A 17,907-nucleotide genomic window follows, 5' to 3' on the forward strand; every position below is an offset into this window, starting at 1 on the left:
TTTTTTTCTTTTTTTTTTTTTTTTTTTTTTTTTGCGGTATGCGGGCCTCTCACTGTTGGGGCCTCTCCCATTGCAGAGCACAGGCTCCGGACGCGCAGGCTCAGCGGCCATGGCTCATGGGCCCAGCCGCTCCGCGGCATGTGGGATCTTCCTGGACCGGGGCACGAACCCGTGTCCCTTGCATCGGCAGGCGGACTCTCAACCACTGTGCCACCAGGGAAGCCCTGTTCTTACTTTTGAATGAGGGTAAACTAGAAGTGCCCTCTTTTTCATCTTCTATAGAGTATTCAGCACTACATCTAGGGTAGGTGAATGGGGCACTCAATTCAGATGAACAATTTAAAGAGGTGTAAAAAATCTCATTATCAGGATAAATATTTAAATGCAATATTCAAAAAAAATCAAAATTAACACAAAAACACCATGATAAACAAAATATCAAAATTTAAATAAAGGATCAGTACCCTAGTCTAATATTGATAAAATCTCTAAGGCAAAACTTCTTTACATTATAGTGAGTTTCTTTAAAAGATGAATTTTGATAAAAGGTTGAATGATTTAGGTCTATCTTCTATCATTTACATAAGCACAGAATATTTGAGTAAGAAAAATTTCTAAAGTAAATTTTAATAATAAATCCCTAAATATTGTTTGAAGGCACCTGACATCTTAAATCCCCATGTCTAAGCCCTCTCTGATTTTTAAGCTCTGAACTCTCTGGTATATGCTAAGCAAGTTTCCCCAAACTAGACTGACTGACTTTAGTGCCAAAGGAGCTTCTTTTAACTCATTACATGGCTGATGAATGGTCTTTGCTTGAATTAATTACAGTGGGGGTTACAAGGTGGTGACTTTCTAATTCTATTATTCTATCTGTACTTGTTAACTGTTGTTCTCCTTTACAAAAGAGATTCCTCCTTTCCATCTTCCATCTTTTTTTTTTGAAGTATCTTTATAAACCCTAGATGTAACAATTAAGGATTCTATCGTCAAATGCAGTTCTTCTTTTGAAGCATACGTTATCCCAAATTTGGTCTATGGGAACTTTGTCAAGCTGCTCCTGTGCCCTTTCTACATGACTCTATTAGTCTCTGAGTACTTTCTTCCTTTCTGGCACAAAATGATAATCCAGACTCACCGTAGTTTCCATGCTCCAAACCTAGGAGCTTTGGTACCCTTTAATAGGAAATGTATTCAGAAACTAAAATCTGGGTGTTAGGTGTATCCCTTCCTTCTAAGGCCTTTTCAATGAATAGAGCTAAGGAAAAATATACATTTTTAAAAGCATGAATTCATATTGATAGTTTCAATTCAAATTGAACATTACAGTTGCTTTTTTCTAATGTCATCTATTTTACAATGAAAATCTTGGCTCCTAATAATAGTTATTTACATATTTCCTCAATCCAACAATATATAGAAAATAGTTTCAAAATTTTAATAATCAGTAGTACAACTAAGTATGAATATACTGAGCAAAGTTTAAGATTATTTTGCATTTCTTTTTGTCCTTAGAATATATGCCACTAATGATGTATATTCAGTCTGACAGTCAAAAGATATTTGAGTTAATTATTTTCTCTCTATAAGAATCTAACCAATCTGATATAGTTAGGTACATTGATTTCTATTTGTATTCACTTTCAGGGTTTGCTTTTTTTATCTTTTTCATTTGACCTTTTTTTTTTTCGGTACGCGGGCCTCTCACTGTTGTGGCCTCTCCCGTTGCGGAGCACAGGCTCCGGACGCGCCAGCTCAGCAGCCATGGCTCACGGGCCCAGCCGCTCCGCGGCATGTGGGATCTTCCCGGACCGGGGCACGAACCCGTGTCCCCTGCATCGGCAGGCGGACTCTCAACCACTGCGCCACCAGGGAAGCCCCTTTCATTTGATTTTAATTTCTGAATATTTAAAATATATACATGGTTCAAAAGTCAAAACTATACAAAAAGGCAGAGTTAGAAAAGTTGCATTTCCATCCTATGCCTGGATCTCTTTCCCATCTATCTCCAAAGGTAACTATTTTCATTAGTTTCTGGTTTATCCTTCCTGTTCCTTTTATTCTTATTTCTCACATAAAAGATAGCATATTATAAATAGTTGATTATTTTCAGTTAGCGATATGTCAATCAATATTAGTTTACAGACATCTTCCTTACTTTTTTCTTTTTTTTTTAAAGTTGCATCATATCAACTTTATGTGAATATTTGCCATAGTTTATTCAGCTACTCTGCTATTTGGGTTGTTTCCGTTTGCTATTAAAGTAATACTGTAATTCTTACATTGTTTCATATTCAGGAGGTATATATTCAGGAGGAATTCCTAAAAGTGATTTTCTTTAGTCAAAGGATAAATGTAATTTTGTTAGATACCATCAAATTCTCCTCCATAGGGATTTTTACCATTTTGCATTCTCACTTGTAATGTGTGAGAATGCACAGAATCCTCTTTACTTCCAGTTTCCACGATCTATGTGGAGAATCACTTTTTCCAAAGTTACATGACATTTACATTGTGTCTCTGAGGCTAAAATATTATTTTTCTAACTTACTATTTCTGGTTCCAAAGAGGTAATTATAACTTTTTATCTAAAATGTATATTACAAGTAGAAGATATTCTTCAGTCAATGGCTTGCATTTATAGAGTGTATTATGTTTTTCAAGGCACTTTTATGCACTTGCACCTTGCTTGATCTGCACAGCCATGCTGTGAAGTAGATAGGGCAAGTCTATCAGCTCCATCTTCTAGATGAGGAAACTGAGAAGGAACATAGTTTAATAACTTGTACACACCCAGTTAATGACAGGCAAGGGTCTGTTAGTTTACTGGTATTTCTATTAGATACTAAGTTGTCTCCCTTTTAACTATCAATTCTAGTATTTTATTATATGTTTGTGTCACTTATTAAAGTATTAGGAATACAGATTTATTCATTATACTTCACATATAGTAGAAATATGAAAGCTATTAATAAGTCATGTTCATATTTTAAGCTTATTTTGGAAAATAAAGCTTAATTTATTTGGGTTTAGCTCAAGAATTTTATAAAGTATAAAGTGCTATCCAAGTCTAATAATAAAATTTATTCTGGAAAAATACCCCATATTTTAATTTAAAGTAAGATTCAGTTATGTAAGCATAAGTAACAAGTTGAATATAATGAATTACTTTTGAATATATATACAATTAGTATGAATTTATAAAATCTTAGAAAATCAAATGCAAAGTACCAAAAATGTAATTTCAAGACTGCATTGAAGCTCAAAGGCTTCCTTTGTACTAAACAATGAGTCTTTGCATTTTCTAAAAAAGGCAAGAAAAAAATTCTATTCCAATTATACAATATTTTGGCCTAAATTTTTAATTAGATTGACTCATCTTTGAGAATGGCAACATATATTTGTCCTATCAAGTGAGCTTCATGAAAACATTAACAGATGTTATAAACTGAGAGTCCTCAAACAAAACCTGTGAAATCAATGAGTGTAAATATAAACTCTGATTTTGGTCTCTTTTTCATAATGTAAACTGTTTTCCATAAAACACAATCTGTACGTTTGTCATTTATTTTTGAAGTTGAAAAATAACAAAAAGACTTTAGACCCACATATAAAAGGTACTCTTTTTATCCTTTTCTGAGACACTGACCTGTATACTCATTTAAAAATGAACACCACATCTTTACGTTATTAAATCTTTGTTTTGATCTATTAGTATTCACCAAAGTGCCATTTTATAAAACCTCACACTGAATAGACAAGGCTGGAGGTGACCATCTGCAGCTTTAGAGTCTGTGTTTGAATTGATGAAAAGAGCTTTGTGTTTTCATTGCCAAGTTTGATTCTTTCAGTCATTAGGCATTCCCCTCAGATCGCATCAATGAAGCCGTACTCTCTTACACCCATGTGTTAAATTCTCTTCTCCTCATGGTTTCCTTTGCCAGCTCTACTCAAGAATGACTATTGGGCCTTAGCCACATTCTTCTCACAGCTGTGTTAAAAAGAGCATCAGAAAGTCTTCTTAAAACCCATATGTGTATCTGGTCAGTTCTCTGTCTTAGGGTCACCTCACATTGTGGTGTGATTATACAGATATTCATTCTTGTTCTTGAACTGTGCTACTCCCATCATTCTGGGAAAGATTAGGCCCTATAGTCAGTAGAAGAGAACTTCTTGGAAGACTGATGTGAAATACACATAGTTCAGGAGGCAGATTATTTTAAATTAAGGAAGAAGATGTTTCAAGATTTTAAATATGTTTATATGTTATTTTTACCATTATTGAGCTTGTCAAATGGTAACATAAAGAGAAAGAACATATGCTTTCATTATGCTTTTAGGACACTGTTGTATTTGTGAAGGAAAAAGTCAAATGATGATGATGTTCCAAGAACTATAAGGCCAGAGCAATTTTAAAAATTAAAATTACTTAAGTTTAGAAAGTTCCAAAATACTATCTACTATTTTTAGTTTTCACTTTTAATTAGTCTTTCTATAGAAACACCTGATGAAGTAATAATCTGTAGTAGCAAAACTATTCTTTTCTTTATACTTAGGTTAAGAACTGAAGGAAAAAAACTGTTTCTGTTGAGTTGTTCAGGAATATATAACAATATAAGAAAGAAATAAGATGGATTTAAGCTATATATGAATGGATTTAATCATTCATATTGCTATAGAATGATTTTTTTCTCTTTAAATGTAAATGATCAACAATGAAGTTTATGTGTGGACATTGTTTATGATTTCACTATCAGACAGAGTTACCCTGAAATAAACAAGATTCTTTCATTCTATATTTAGAGGGCCAAATGTACATTTGGGAAAAATCCCTTAGTGGGGGGATACAGTCAAACATGGAATAATGGGGAGAAATAATCAAACATGGAGTCTTAGAATCCAAGTAAAATTTATATTTCTACTTGCTCTTGGGTTCAATTTAGATTTTTCAATTATATTTTGGGAATAAAACCTATACCTAGTAAGGAAGTGTACATCAGATTTTAGATGAGAATACTGACAATTCATTAAAAAAAACTCAGACCCTGATTTATATAAATATGCAGACATTTTCTATATCAACAGATAGATACATTATATCCATTCATCTGTGTGTTTAAGAATAGAGAAAGCAAAAGAGGATGTTCCCAGTGAGTTATCAATGAGGTTGAGCAACATCCAGGCAGGAATGATGAAAACTTCTAAAAATCTAATTTCTACAATAGCTTCCTTTTTTCCTTTACTACAACAGCAGTATTCTAAAGTACACTAGTGGTTAGTGTTATTGTTACCTTTCCTAGGAAGTTCAAATCACTTTATATATCTCATTTTTATCAATTCTAAAAGTATTCTCAGGTAAGATAGTTCTATCTTCACAGAAGTACCCTGGAAGCAAGGTTTAAACGGTTAAGAAGGCTTTTAACTGGAGCTAAGAACAGAATCAAGGAAAAGGGTACTGGTTAGAGCATATGACCACTCTAAGGAACTTACATTTCATACACATGTGTGAAAATCACATTAGAATGCCTCTGCGGTATAAGAACTCCTGTTGTATTTTTTTCAGCCTGTCAAGTTTCAGTTAAAGTGTACTTGATCATCGTACAATTTCCCTAAAATAATAGGAATTCTTATCTCTGACTTTCAACTACTGTAACACTGGGATTAATGAAAAACAACAAAAATTCCTGCATTTTTAGTCTTAAACCAAAACTGTATGACTCTCTCTCTTATTTAACCCTTTTGCTCTTTTTCTCTCATTCTTCTCCATAGTGATCATCTGAAACATGTTTTATCTATCTTAGTAGGCTGAAATGTATACTAGCCCAACTCTAGATCACCTATTGGAAGAAAGATTCTGAAATGAAGACGCAAATCAAATGTAAGAAGCCATGTTGTAATTTAACTTTTTAGTCCCCACTTTCATGCTTTTTATGATTCATTCCATAAAGTTAACTATAAAAGGGAACTAATCAGGGACAGTGCAGATACTTAGGTTTAGAGAATCCCTTTTCTTCTTTAGCCTGGATCCTTCACTTTCCACTTCATTGGAATTTCTCAATTTTAATAATCCCACATTAATTCTTCCCTGGTAGAAAGAAATGAGCTAGACAATTAAAACTATGTTTTTTTTCCATGTCAAAGTGAGACATTCCTTGAAGATCAAGGTATAAGCCTCAATTCTTTAGTTTTTATAAAGAAATGAATATAATTATATCATTTATCAAACATGGTAGGTATCTCTGTATATAATAAAAGCAGCTCCAAGAAAACCTACTTTATGTACTCAATGGATAAGAAAGGTGATCCACTATACAAATATATAATGGAATTAAATTTTTAATAAAATACATACTTGTTTGATAGAGTACAACAAGACTTGTATTTCATAAGTTAAATATGTATTTAATTTAAAAACATGTGTTATGATTAAAAACCCAGAACATTAAATTCTTAAAAAACATATCATGTTCAAGAATAAAAATTAAGCATGCTAGACGCTTTACATTTTACGACAATTGTTTAGGAGGAATCTGAGTCCATCTTCCATATATAAATGACAATAAAGTTGTATCTAATTAGATCTAGATTTAGAAGGTGCCTTCCAAAGCTGACTGGGGTGTTCAACTGTACATAAACTAGCACAAATAAATTAACTATTTGATTTATTATTTGCTGAGGTATGTATCATATTTCACAGAGCTTTTTGAATCTCAAACATAAAAAAGATTGAAGAAATTTCCAGAAAAATTTAAAATCCTCTCATTTTCTACTAATACTAATAAATCCAAGTCAACTTTCAACATTATATTAAATATTGATTTAAACCTTGTGCTGAGAATTTATGAAATGTATTCCTTGATTCAATCAACAAGTATTTACAAAGTGTTCAGATACATCTAGTACTGCTTTGCAACTTGTAGTCCAACCAAGAATTTAGAGGAAAAATATCAAGATAAAGTTGGCAAGAAGCAGAACAATTTTAATGAAAACATAATGTAATTATATAAAAAATTCACTGATGCTTTTCATATTAAACTATGTAAGACTATTTTAGCACAATTATTTTACTAATTATTAACCATTATGGTTAATATCAGATTCTGGAAATAGCAACAAAACTACAAAGTTTAGTAAAGTCTTTTGATGAAAAATGTAGGCTTAAAAAAAAAAAAAGAATAGCAGGTATTTTTTTTTTTAAGTCAAGAAACTGTGGAAATGCTCTGTTCCCCTTCCCAGCACCCAGAGTCATCTACCCTGTTTTATAATTCAACCTGCAAACAGATTAAGCAGCTGAGTTTGTGGAAAGTATGTTTGCTCTACACTAAGGACCCTTGTGTGACACTATGGCGACTCCCCTGATACCTCGAAGAGAACTACAGACAGTTTTCACTCATCAGCAGGGAAACCAGGCTGAGAATTCACGATTTCTTTGTAACCTCAACTTCTTCATAGAAATCAGTATTTGGCCAACAGGCAGGAAAGACTTTTTATTAGCTTTACATGTTCTTTTCTTTTCTTTCTGTCAATACCACTCAAAAGACACAGGATGCCGTATATTTCAAAAGGCAGTGTTTTATGCTGATCTTTGAAATTTTAATTATGCAGTTAAAAATTAGAATGCGTGCAAATGTTAAGTAACTGATTTTTTTTAAAGCATAGAAAGAAAATTCTAAATAGTTGATGAATTTTTTTTCTTGAAAATTTGTTAAAAGTTTACAATTTTTTCTTACATCTTTTAGTCCAATCTATTTATTATATAGTTACATTTTATGACGAAACTTGAACAGTACCAGTGTAAATCTGGTCCACGGCTAAGATGATATGTGATAAAAGTTATTTCATTGTAAAACCTAGATCTTTGAGAGGTCTTCTAACCATGTAGGTCTGGTTGTAAATACTTTTATTTTAAGTAACTATGTGTAGCTTAACCATGTTAAATTTAGTAAAATACATTAAAAAATTCCTTTGGGAAACTTGCTCTAGGCCAGAAGCATGTCTGTAGATGGAAAGACACATGGAAAAGTATAGCACAAAGAATCAGATTTCATAACCTCTTATGATAAAAAACATCATTTAGTGGATTGGTGTGTCAGTTTTCTCTTTAATAAATGAGGATTATGGATGGTCTGGGCAAAACTATTAAAAGAAGTTTCTCTCACAAAGTTCTCGTACTCTTAACCTGCTCTTTAGCCTCCACATAACTCTCTGAAACCAAGTGCATCCAGGATCGGCAAAAGAGTAATCTGAAAAGCTAAATCACTATGTGCTCTTCTTCCACAAACATACACATTTTTTTAAAGAGATGTACCTAAGGAGAGTAATGCTTAACGTGAAGGAATGGATTTCCATTGGTGAAATTTTAGGCTTTATGATACCTGGGCCAAGAAGCTATTTTGGGGCAGTGAGGTCTGGCATTTACCACATTTTACTTTATAAGTGACTATCTGCTATAAACATTGGCTTGTTTATGGATGGTAATTCTGTACAACTTTCCAAGTATACTCCTATAGGTTAAAAAATTCAAGAAAAATGTTAGACTCTCAAAGAAATAAAATATAAATTTAAAATTCTACAATTATTAGAAATAGTATATGATCTCTCTGTCCTATTGCTGAAGATTTCAGGTCTTTTAAATGTAATTAAACTTGATGGAAGTTGGTGGTTAGAACAAGGGTTAAAAGCTGATCACTAACAAGTAAGAGATCCCAACTCTGAGGAGAGTGGAAGGAGTGGTGATGCCAGTGCCATACTCTTCTATGAAACTTGTGAGCTCTAGGTACTTGGCTGGGATAAAAAACTTCATCTAGGGCTTAAAGCACATCAGAGCACACCTGAAGTTTTACTGTGCATTCCTGACCTGATCTGCTTTTATTTTATTCTATCATTCTATTAAACTATTAAATTGTTCTAGTTCATATGTTCATAAGCATTTATGGAGCACCCACTTTACAGCAGGCATCTGTGCAAGTATTTGGAGGCAATGGGGATACAAAGAGGAGGAGAACACTGTCTATGGCTTGGAAAAGTTCAATGAGTAATTTTACAGGGATTAGAGTAGATATACAAAGCAATTATAACATCTAGATGATTGAGACCTCTAATAAAGGTATGGACTAAGTATTACAAAAGAATTAAAGAATGAAAAAATAAAGAAGCATCACAGGGGTAACATTTAGACTGGAATTTAAGGAATAACAAAAATCTGGCCAGGTACTAAAAGGGAGGAATATGTTCTAAGAAGAAGAAATAGCTTGTGCAGAGATATTGTGGTAGGGGGCATGTGAGGAGATGCCACTAGAACAATGGCAGAAGGCCAGTGATAGGCCTCCTATATCAGGCTAAGTTGTTTAAACTTTAACTTGTAGGGGTTGAAGGGCTCCTGAAAGATTTCAAATGGGGAAATAATATAACCTGATTTCTGTTTTAGAAAAATTAACTCTGGTGGTGGTGAGGAAGATAAACTTGAGAGAGCTAGAGGCAGGTAAACTAATTTTATGATTATTTCAATAGTCTAGAGGAATGATTATTTCAGTAGTCATGAAGAATGATTAAGGCCTGAATTAATGCAATTAACAAGGGAAGAGGTGGAGGGAATCAGGAGATACTTAGGCAGCAAACAACGGGGACTGATGGCAAAGTGAACGTGAATGATAAGAAACAGTGAGGGAACAAGGACAGTTCTGAAACTGCTGAGGACTAGGAAAGTCACATCGACTCTCCCTGTGAAGCCAGTATAACTGTCCAAATTTTTTTTTTTTTTTTTTTTTTTTTTGGACACCAGGGGAGCCCTGTCCAAATTCTTTAACTGAAAAACTTTTGCTTCCAGGAGTTAAGCAATTTGCCCTAAATCTCACAGGTAATAGGTAGGAAAGCAAGGACTCAAACACAGGTCTGTCTGACTTGACCACAAAGCTTGTCTCTATCTTTTATGCTGCACTGAATCTCATAGGATGAATATGTTTCTCATGAGGGAAAAGGGCAAAAGGCTCCAAGGAGAGAGGCCAACGTATATAAATGCATTAGTCCTGAAAAGGTAGTGCCCTTCTGAAGAATGAGATAGTGCAGTATGAGTGAAATGACAAGAGAAGGAGGGACTATGCAACACGCATTGTTCTAAAAGCATCACACGTATTATCTCATCTAATTCTTACAACATTATGAAGTAGGTGTATTACTGTCCACATACTATTGCCCACATCAAGGCAGTGTTTTAAAATGTCCTAGTTCACATACCTATGCATTCTGAATCCAGAGCCTGAGCTTTTAAATTACCATGTTGAAGATATATGAGCATCTTTACTTATTTTACCATGCTCATATATAAATTTTATGATAAAGTATAATTAGGAATGGGCCATTGAATTCAATAATTAGGAAATTACTGGTAATCTTAAGAAGAACAATTTAGTATAAGAGCTAGCCATAGTGTATTGAGTAGTAGAAGAGCAAATGGGAATTGAAAAACTAGAGGTAGTGAATACAGATCAGTTATTTAAGGAATTTGGTTGTGAAGGGTAAAGGGGAAATGTGGACCTTTTTAATTTAAATTTTAATTATTGCCTGGAATACTGACATATTTTCAAAGTACCTTCAAAAATAATTGCTAGTAATAGTGATTTCAGATTATATGGAGAATACTAATACCTAACAGAATACAAATGCCTGTTAATATCTAACAAAGTCTTATCAGTTGGCTTCCTGGAAGGTTATCATCTTATATCCAACAAAACAGGCTGATGCCCACATTAACTGTAATGAAGATACACTGCACACTTGAGGGCAATTAAAGATGAAATATAGTGGATTAAATATGAAACAGAAAGCCTGATAATATTTCATCTAGGTCTGATTGCTAGAAATCAGAATAAAAGATTTAACATTTGAATTAAAATTTAACATTTAACTCTTGTAAATGACAAAATTGTTGCACTTAAACTCTGTCCATGGATTGGTGCCATTTCCATTAAAAAGTCTTGATTTATCTGTTGTTAAATGTGAAGAATAAGGATAATATAGTTAGTTTTTCAAAAGGTTAAACTTATTTAATTTAAAGCGTTATCTGAGAAATGTTATTTCTACTTCTTGGGGTACAAAGTTATTTCTTTTAAAAATAATAACAGTAGCTGATGAGATCTAAAAAATAAAAGTTGACAACATTTCCAAATTTTTTTAGAAATCTAATTGCTCTCTGGGAAACACTGTTTTAGGGAATTTTAGTTATGTATAGAAATTAAAGGATTACAGGTAAAGAAAACTTTGAAATTTTTAAGTATTTGTATCCTTTAAGCAAATAGAGCTAAATCCGATCTTGACTGTCAAAAGTTACTGATTTGTAATTTACAATGAAATGAGATCTACCTAAATATCTATCCTGGGGTTCTTAGAATGTTAATATACTTTGTGAATAATCGGATACAGTTTCTGACTGAATATAAACTTAATCTTTAAACCTATAAAATATAACACCATAAATCATAAGTTTCAAGGTACATATACCTTAAAGATTAATTCCTAATCTGTTTTAAAACAGTCTTGACTACGTATTTACCTGATCTTGGGCTAGTAATCAAGATATAATTTCAGGGATGTTGAGGAAATGTTTCAGATGACTTATTTTCAAACAAAAAGTATTGAGAAGTAAGAAACCTTGAAGTTAGCTCTACTTTTCCATACTGTAAAACTGAAAAAAAAATAGTTAAGGAAGAAGGTACGTCTTAGAAATTGAATTCAATTAGGTGTGTGAATGATGTAATGCTGTTAACAATACATACAAAAGGGCTCAGTTAAAATGACAAGTTCTATTACATTAAAGCTGCTTTAGAAAATTCTGCTACAGTGTTCAAGTCCCATAAATTAACAAGTGACTTCCTTGTCTGATAAGTTATTTGTTAATATTTTGCTATCTATCATTAAGGACTGACTGATTATGCAGCTTTATTTAAATTTTAATAAAAATGCAAAGATTATTGAAAATAAATGTGATCATGTACTGTGAAAAGCTGTATTGAATACTTCAGAAGAACAACCCAAGAAAATTAATTTCACTGTACTGGATTCTATGTGCCTAGAGGTCTCAGATTGCAAGGTCATAGATGATTTCAGCTCAAGTAAGATTATTGTGAAGCTAAATGAGTAGAGTTGGTAACTTGACTGTCTCTTCCCCTTGCTAATTACCTATTACCTATGAACTGATTTTAATCGTATGGCCTCCATGAACTCCTGAAGATCAATTATTCAATAAAAATGGTTTGCCCTAAATAGTAACCATGATTCGCAAGTAAATGACTTTTTGACCCCAAATATAGATATGACAGGCCGTCTAAAAAAGTTCATTTGGCTCAATCCACTTTTGTCTTAAACTATTAAGAGCATAAATAATATATTATTTAGTTGCCAAAAGAATGTGCTTTTGTTTTGTTTTGTTTCATGCTTTTGAAATAATGCAAGGTCATTTTACTTACTTCTGAACTTTGTCATTGGCTGCTCGGGAGGCCTCTATGGTGTGCTGAAGCTCTAATTCCATGTTTGCTCGATCTGTCAGAGCTTGCTGCAGTTGGGTAGCTAATTCATCATTTTGTTGTTGAGTGATGGAAACAATGTTCTCTCTACTTTTTAAAGCTTCTTCATAGGTATTAAGGGTATGGTTAAACTGATCCTTCAGATTTTCTTCTTGGGATAAAGATTTGTGTAAACTGAGAAAATATAAAAATAAATAATTTAAACATAAATATGTAGGCTGACTGACCAATAATCTATTTAACAAAAATCTCCAGTTAGAAATACCCATTTCTAAAAATCAGTAAAGATAACTTAAACGGGTAAATAAAAATAATTTTTATATCACAATATTATACTTGATAATTATCCATTTCTCTGCTTCTAGGCTGAAAGCTACCCAGACAAATGATTATCTTTGCTACCAAAGCATACAAAAAGATGCTGCAGGATGTTAATTTAATTGTATCAGTGTAAATATTACATTCAATTTTCTTTAAAAGGAATAGCAAAGAACTGGAGAATAAAGTATCTCTAGGTAAATAAAAGAATATAATAAGCTGACTGCAAAGAAGTGAGAAGTAAGAGAATGGGCATCAGTTTAGGAGATCCAGGGTCTATTCGGCTGAACACGTAATGAGAATGAATGAGATTTGTACAAATACTGATCAGCCTTATACACAGCATTTTCTACTTGTCACAATTGAGATATAAATGAAGTTAAAATCACAAGTCAACCTGCACAGAAATAATATGTATTCAGATATATTTTCTTTTTGTTAATGAATCTTATGCCAAATACATCCACTCATTAAGTCATACAGAGAAACAGCATATAAATTAAGACTAAATTAATGCAGAAGAAAATGCAGACAAATAGAATCTTAAAATGCTAAAGGTCAGATCTTTGATATGTCATTACACCTACCACCTGAGGTTATTTTGAAATGGCACCAAGCACCTCACTCAATTAAATAAAGACATTTTGAAAATATAAATATTTAATAATGGGAAATTTAAAATCCACACAGGAGATGTTCTTTTTTTATTAAATAAGATCATTTCAGTATATGCATACAAAAGAAATGTCGATGGGAGACTTGAAGTAAAACACCCTAACTATATAATACAGATTGATAATGTTGAAAGAAAGTAATATAATTCTTAAAGCTGCAGAAAGCTGGTCAGGGAACTTTAACTCTGGCTGAATATCTAGTCTGGTACTTTATCTAAAACTTTTCAAACTAAAGTAATTATAAATTTCTTCTTTTTGCTTAAATAGCCTATAAGCCTCTCCAGGGTGCTCACTTTGGACAAGGTGTCTCACAGAAATAAGATGGACTTGAGACAGGGATACTTAGCATACCAAAAGAAATCATGTCAGAATTCAGTTTAGTCCCTAAAAAGAGAGATGCTGCTAAACTGTGGTCAAGTGATTACTATATATGAAATAAGAATGGTGTATACTGTCAGATTTGCAGAGTGCAAAGAAAGTATCTTCCTTCATGGTTTTCATCTTGTTATGTATCTAACCCTTATTTCATTCTTCTTGGTTCTTTCTACCAATCCATATGCTTAAAGACTCATGTCTCCTGCTCATTTTCCTCATTCTTTCTCTGTTCTCTCATATTTTCTGCATTGTTCCAACTTCCATTTTCTTTCAATCTACTCTCTTTGTTTACTTGAAACACCCAAGAAAGAAAGAAACTAAAAACAAACAAAACAAAAAAACCTTTAAAAAGTCTATGCTCTTTATCTTTAAATATCAATTTCATTTTTTTTTTCTTTAATTTTTTGGCTGTGTCACACAGCATGTTCATCCCCGACCAGGGATTGAACCTGCGTCCCCCCACACTGGAAGGCTGGAGTCTTAACCACTGGACTGCCAGGGAAGTACCTAATTACATTTTAAATTACATAATTTGCACAATCCAAAGTATTCAGCTTGACAAAATGTAAAGAATAAAATACAGAACAAATGCAGAACACTCCAGTCCTCCCAGTTGATCCCCTTTCCAAAGGTAATCACTAGTCCAACCTCTATCAAGATTAATACTGCCTGTTTTTGAACTTTTTGTCTGACTTAATATTTTGCTTAACATAAAGTTTCTGAGATTCATCCTGTTGTTGTATTTTATTCTACGAAGTATTCCATTACATAAATACATAGCAACTTATTTAACCATTCCACTGTTGCTGCTATGAATAATTCCTGTATATGTCTTTTGATGGACCTAAGTACCCATTGCTTTTTGGCTTTTGTTTCTTTTCCCCAGCTTTATTGAGATATAACTGACATAAGTACTCATTTCTGGAGCAGAATTCCTCCATAGGGTGTATATATGTTCAGATTTAGTAGACACTGCAAAGTTTCCCAAAGTGGTCATACCAATTTATTCTCACATCAGCAAGAGTTCCAGTTGCTCTATATGCACCCGTAGAGTGGGATTGCGAGTCCTCTTAACTTCAGCCATTTTAATGGGGGTGCAGTGACATTTCATTCTCTTAATGTTGTCTTTTGATGAATGTAAGTTCTTAACTTTAATGAAGTCTAATTTATTATTATTCCATTAATGGCAGTGCTTTTTTGTGTCCAGTTAAAAAAACCATAGCCTGCCCTATTCTTTATATTTTTAATCTTAAATATATGCTCCTCATTTATTTATTTAAAAAGGGATTTTTATTTATTTTTGGCTGCACTGGGTCTTCGTTGCTGCACGTGGGCTTTCTCTAGCTGTGGCGAGAAGGGGCTACTCTTCATTGCAGTGTGTGGGCTTCAGTAGTTGTGGCACGTGGGCTCAGTAGTTGTGGCTTGTGGGCTCCAGAGCGCAGGCTCAGCAGTTGTGGTGCATGGGCTTAGTTGCTCTGTGGCAGGTGGGATCTCTGGACCAGGGCTTGAACCTGTGTCCCCTGCATTGGCAGGCGGAATCTTAACCACTGTGCCACCAGGGAAGTCCTATGCTCTTCATTTAAAACTTAAAGTAGATCAGCATAGTTTGGGAATTCTGCATTTGTTTGTGATACCTAAAACACTATCTAGTATATTATAACCAATTAAATATTAAGAATCAATGACTCAATTTTTAAAATCACACCATTATTAAAATCAATATTATCCCCATTTAATCGCCTAATCATTCATCATTTACTAGTTTTCTACCATTTAATTTAGTCTTTTCCTTTTTTTGGCAAATTTATACTACCTGACTTTAATTTTTCTCTCAGATGGACCTGTAACTGGGACCCTTTACTCTCAAGCTCAAAAAGCTACTAGTCATTCAAAATACCTTGGAAACCTTTAAATCCCCATCAAGTCTTTCTCAAACTGAAGCAGTAGCTGGAGTGATCTCTTAAAAAGATAAATTAGATAACGTCACTCAAAATCCTGCAATAGCACCTCATCAAACTCAGAATAAATCTCTGAAGATAACAAATTACATATTTTAACTCACTAAACCTCACAACAACTTAGGAAGGGAGTCCTATTAATATTACTTTTTTACTAATGAAAAAACTGAAACAAAGAGGTAAGTAATTTAATTAATCTCATACCCTTACCCTAGCAGAGCCAGAACCTGGACACACATCATAGCCTCCTTCCTGGGCTGGAATCCTCCCCTACTTGCCATGGGCTACAAAGCCCTCTATCATCCGGTCTCTCTACCTACCACCTTTTAGCAGACATTCCATTTCTCAGGTACAGCAAGCTTTTCCTGCTTGAAGCATTTCTTTGAAATGCCTTTCCCTCCACGCTTCTATGTGACCGACTCCTACTCATTCACTAGGTCTCAGCATAAATACTACTTTCTCAGATAAACCTTTTATGTCTCTTCAGTCTAAATTTTGATGTTCCCTCCTTGTTATTCTGTCTCATAGAACCTCTTTTCCTTTTTAGAACTTACAATACTTTGTGGTTTTTTTCAGTTTCATCATGTGATTTACTTCCCAATTCCAGTGTATTAAATTACATAGGGCAATTTTATTTATGGGAAGAATGCATTCATAAGTTTAATAAATTAAAATGTTCATAATTTAGGGAAATTTTCTTATAGGAATAAAAGTGAAGTAGAGAGGATATATTCCCAGCATGTATAAATCTATAACCACTGAAGTGCATTTTTGTTTTAGTGATGATTTTTCCCTCAGAAAGCTCTTCCCTAAATTGACAAGAGGGCCACATTGTTTAGCTTTCTTCAGAGTCATATCACATTTAACCTCTGTTCAAAGTTGATTGAGATGCATTGATTTTCAGATGCATTTTTTTGTATAGCAGTGGCATTACAATTTAATGGCACTTAAATGACACTGTATGGGAAAATATTTTAAGTTATAGGAAGAATAAATTATAAAACAACAGAAAAGCTGTTAAATCACTCTCAGAAACAGTGTGGCTCACACAATACTAACATAGGATGGTAACCATCCCTATTTATCATGAAGATAATGAAGTAATATAAAAAATTCAATTAACTCTTCCAGTTTTGAAATTATATAATTCTTAATGAATTAATGTTTCTAATTTAGTATAGAAAGTGAGACTTTAAAAATATTTTTACTTAGTAGTCTTTCATATAATCATAATTTGAATCCACACCAACTGTGACTATACATTATCTCTTAGGCTGCTCACCACATTGAGTCCAACAGCAGGCCAAGGTAGGAGATGCTATTCAATGGGTATTAGACCATTAAGTAGCATGTAATAGATTCCTTTCTGTAGTGGTTTCTGTCTTCATTTCAGTGTCTCCTGGTCTGTTCCCTCATGACTGTGATCCTGACTATTTTCCTGATCCCTAACTCTCTGTACTGCCTCAGCCGAAAATATCTTGGAATTTTCAGGTTTATGATCCACTTTTACATTTTGCTTGTAGATATTTATGTTCCCCTCAACTTGTGTTTACCTGCTTATTGAACTCTCAACTGTAACGTCAAACATGGATTCATCTTATTCTTGCAAGCTAGTACTTTTCCATCTATACCAAGTTTTGATGCTACTTTTCTTGGCTTCTTGTTTCCATGATCAACTATTTCTTAAGTCCTTTCATGAGATCACTTTATTCACCATCCCACTATATGCACTTACACTTCTATTTATGCTTCATTTACTTACAGTAATTGCTCAAGCATTCATGTGATCTATATATACTGTTTATTTTAATTGAATAAATATTCTTGGATTAAAAATTTAGAGATGAGGTGTCACAGTATAGGCCAATAGTTCTTTTTTTTTTTTAATTAATTAATTTTTGGCTGCGTTGGGTTTTCTTTGCTGTGTGTGGGCTTTCTTTAGTTGTGGTGAGAGGGGGCTACTTTTCGTTGCTGTGCGCAGGCTTCTCATTGTGGTGGCTTCTCTTGTTGCGGAGCACGGCCTTTAGGCGTGCGGGCTTCAGTAGCTGTGTTGTGCGGGCTCAG

The 17,907-nt window shown here is 33.5% G+C and overlaps 1 protein-coding gene across 1 annotated transcript in view; it reads right to left on the reverse strand.

Annotated features, from left to right (window-relative positions):
* Positions 1 to 17,907, reverse strand: part of MIPOL1 (mirror-image polydactyly 1) — a 306,365-nt gene that overhangs the window by 38,397 nt on the left and 250,061 nt on the right. Inside the window, 1 exon segment of the mRNA XM_024762065.1 lies at positions 12,462 to 12,692. Coding sequence (XP_024617833.1) covers positions 12,462 to 12,692 — 231 coding nt within the window.

The sequence above is a fragment of the Neophocaena asiaeorientalis genome, unplaced genomic scaffold (genome assembly GCF_003031525.2).
Source record: "Neophocaena asiaeorientalis asiaeorientalis breed wild unplaced genomic scaffold, Neophocaena_asiaeorientalis_V1.1 scaffold190, whole genome shotgun sequence".
Classification (NCBI taxonomy): domain Eukaryota; kingdom Metazoa; phylum Chordata; class Mammalia; order Artiodactyla; family Phocoenidae; genus Neophocaena; species Neophocaena asiaeorientalis.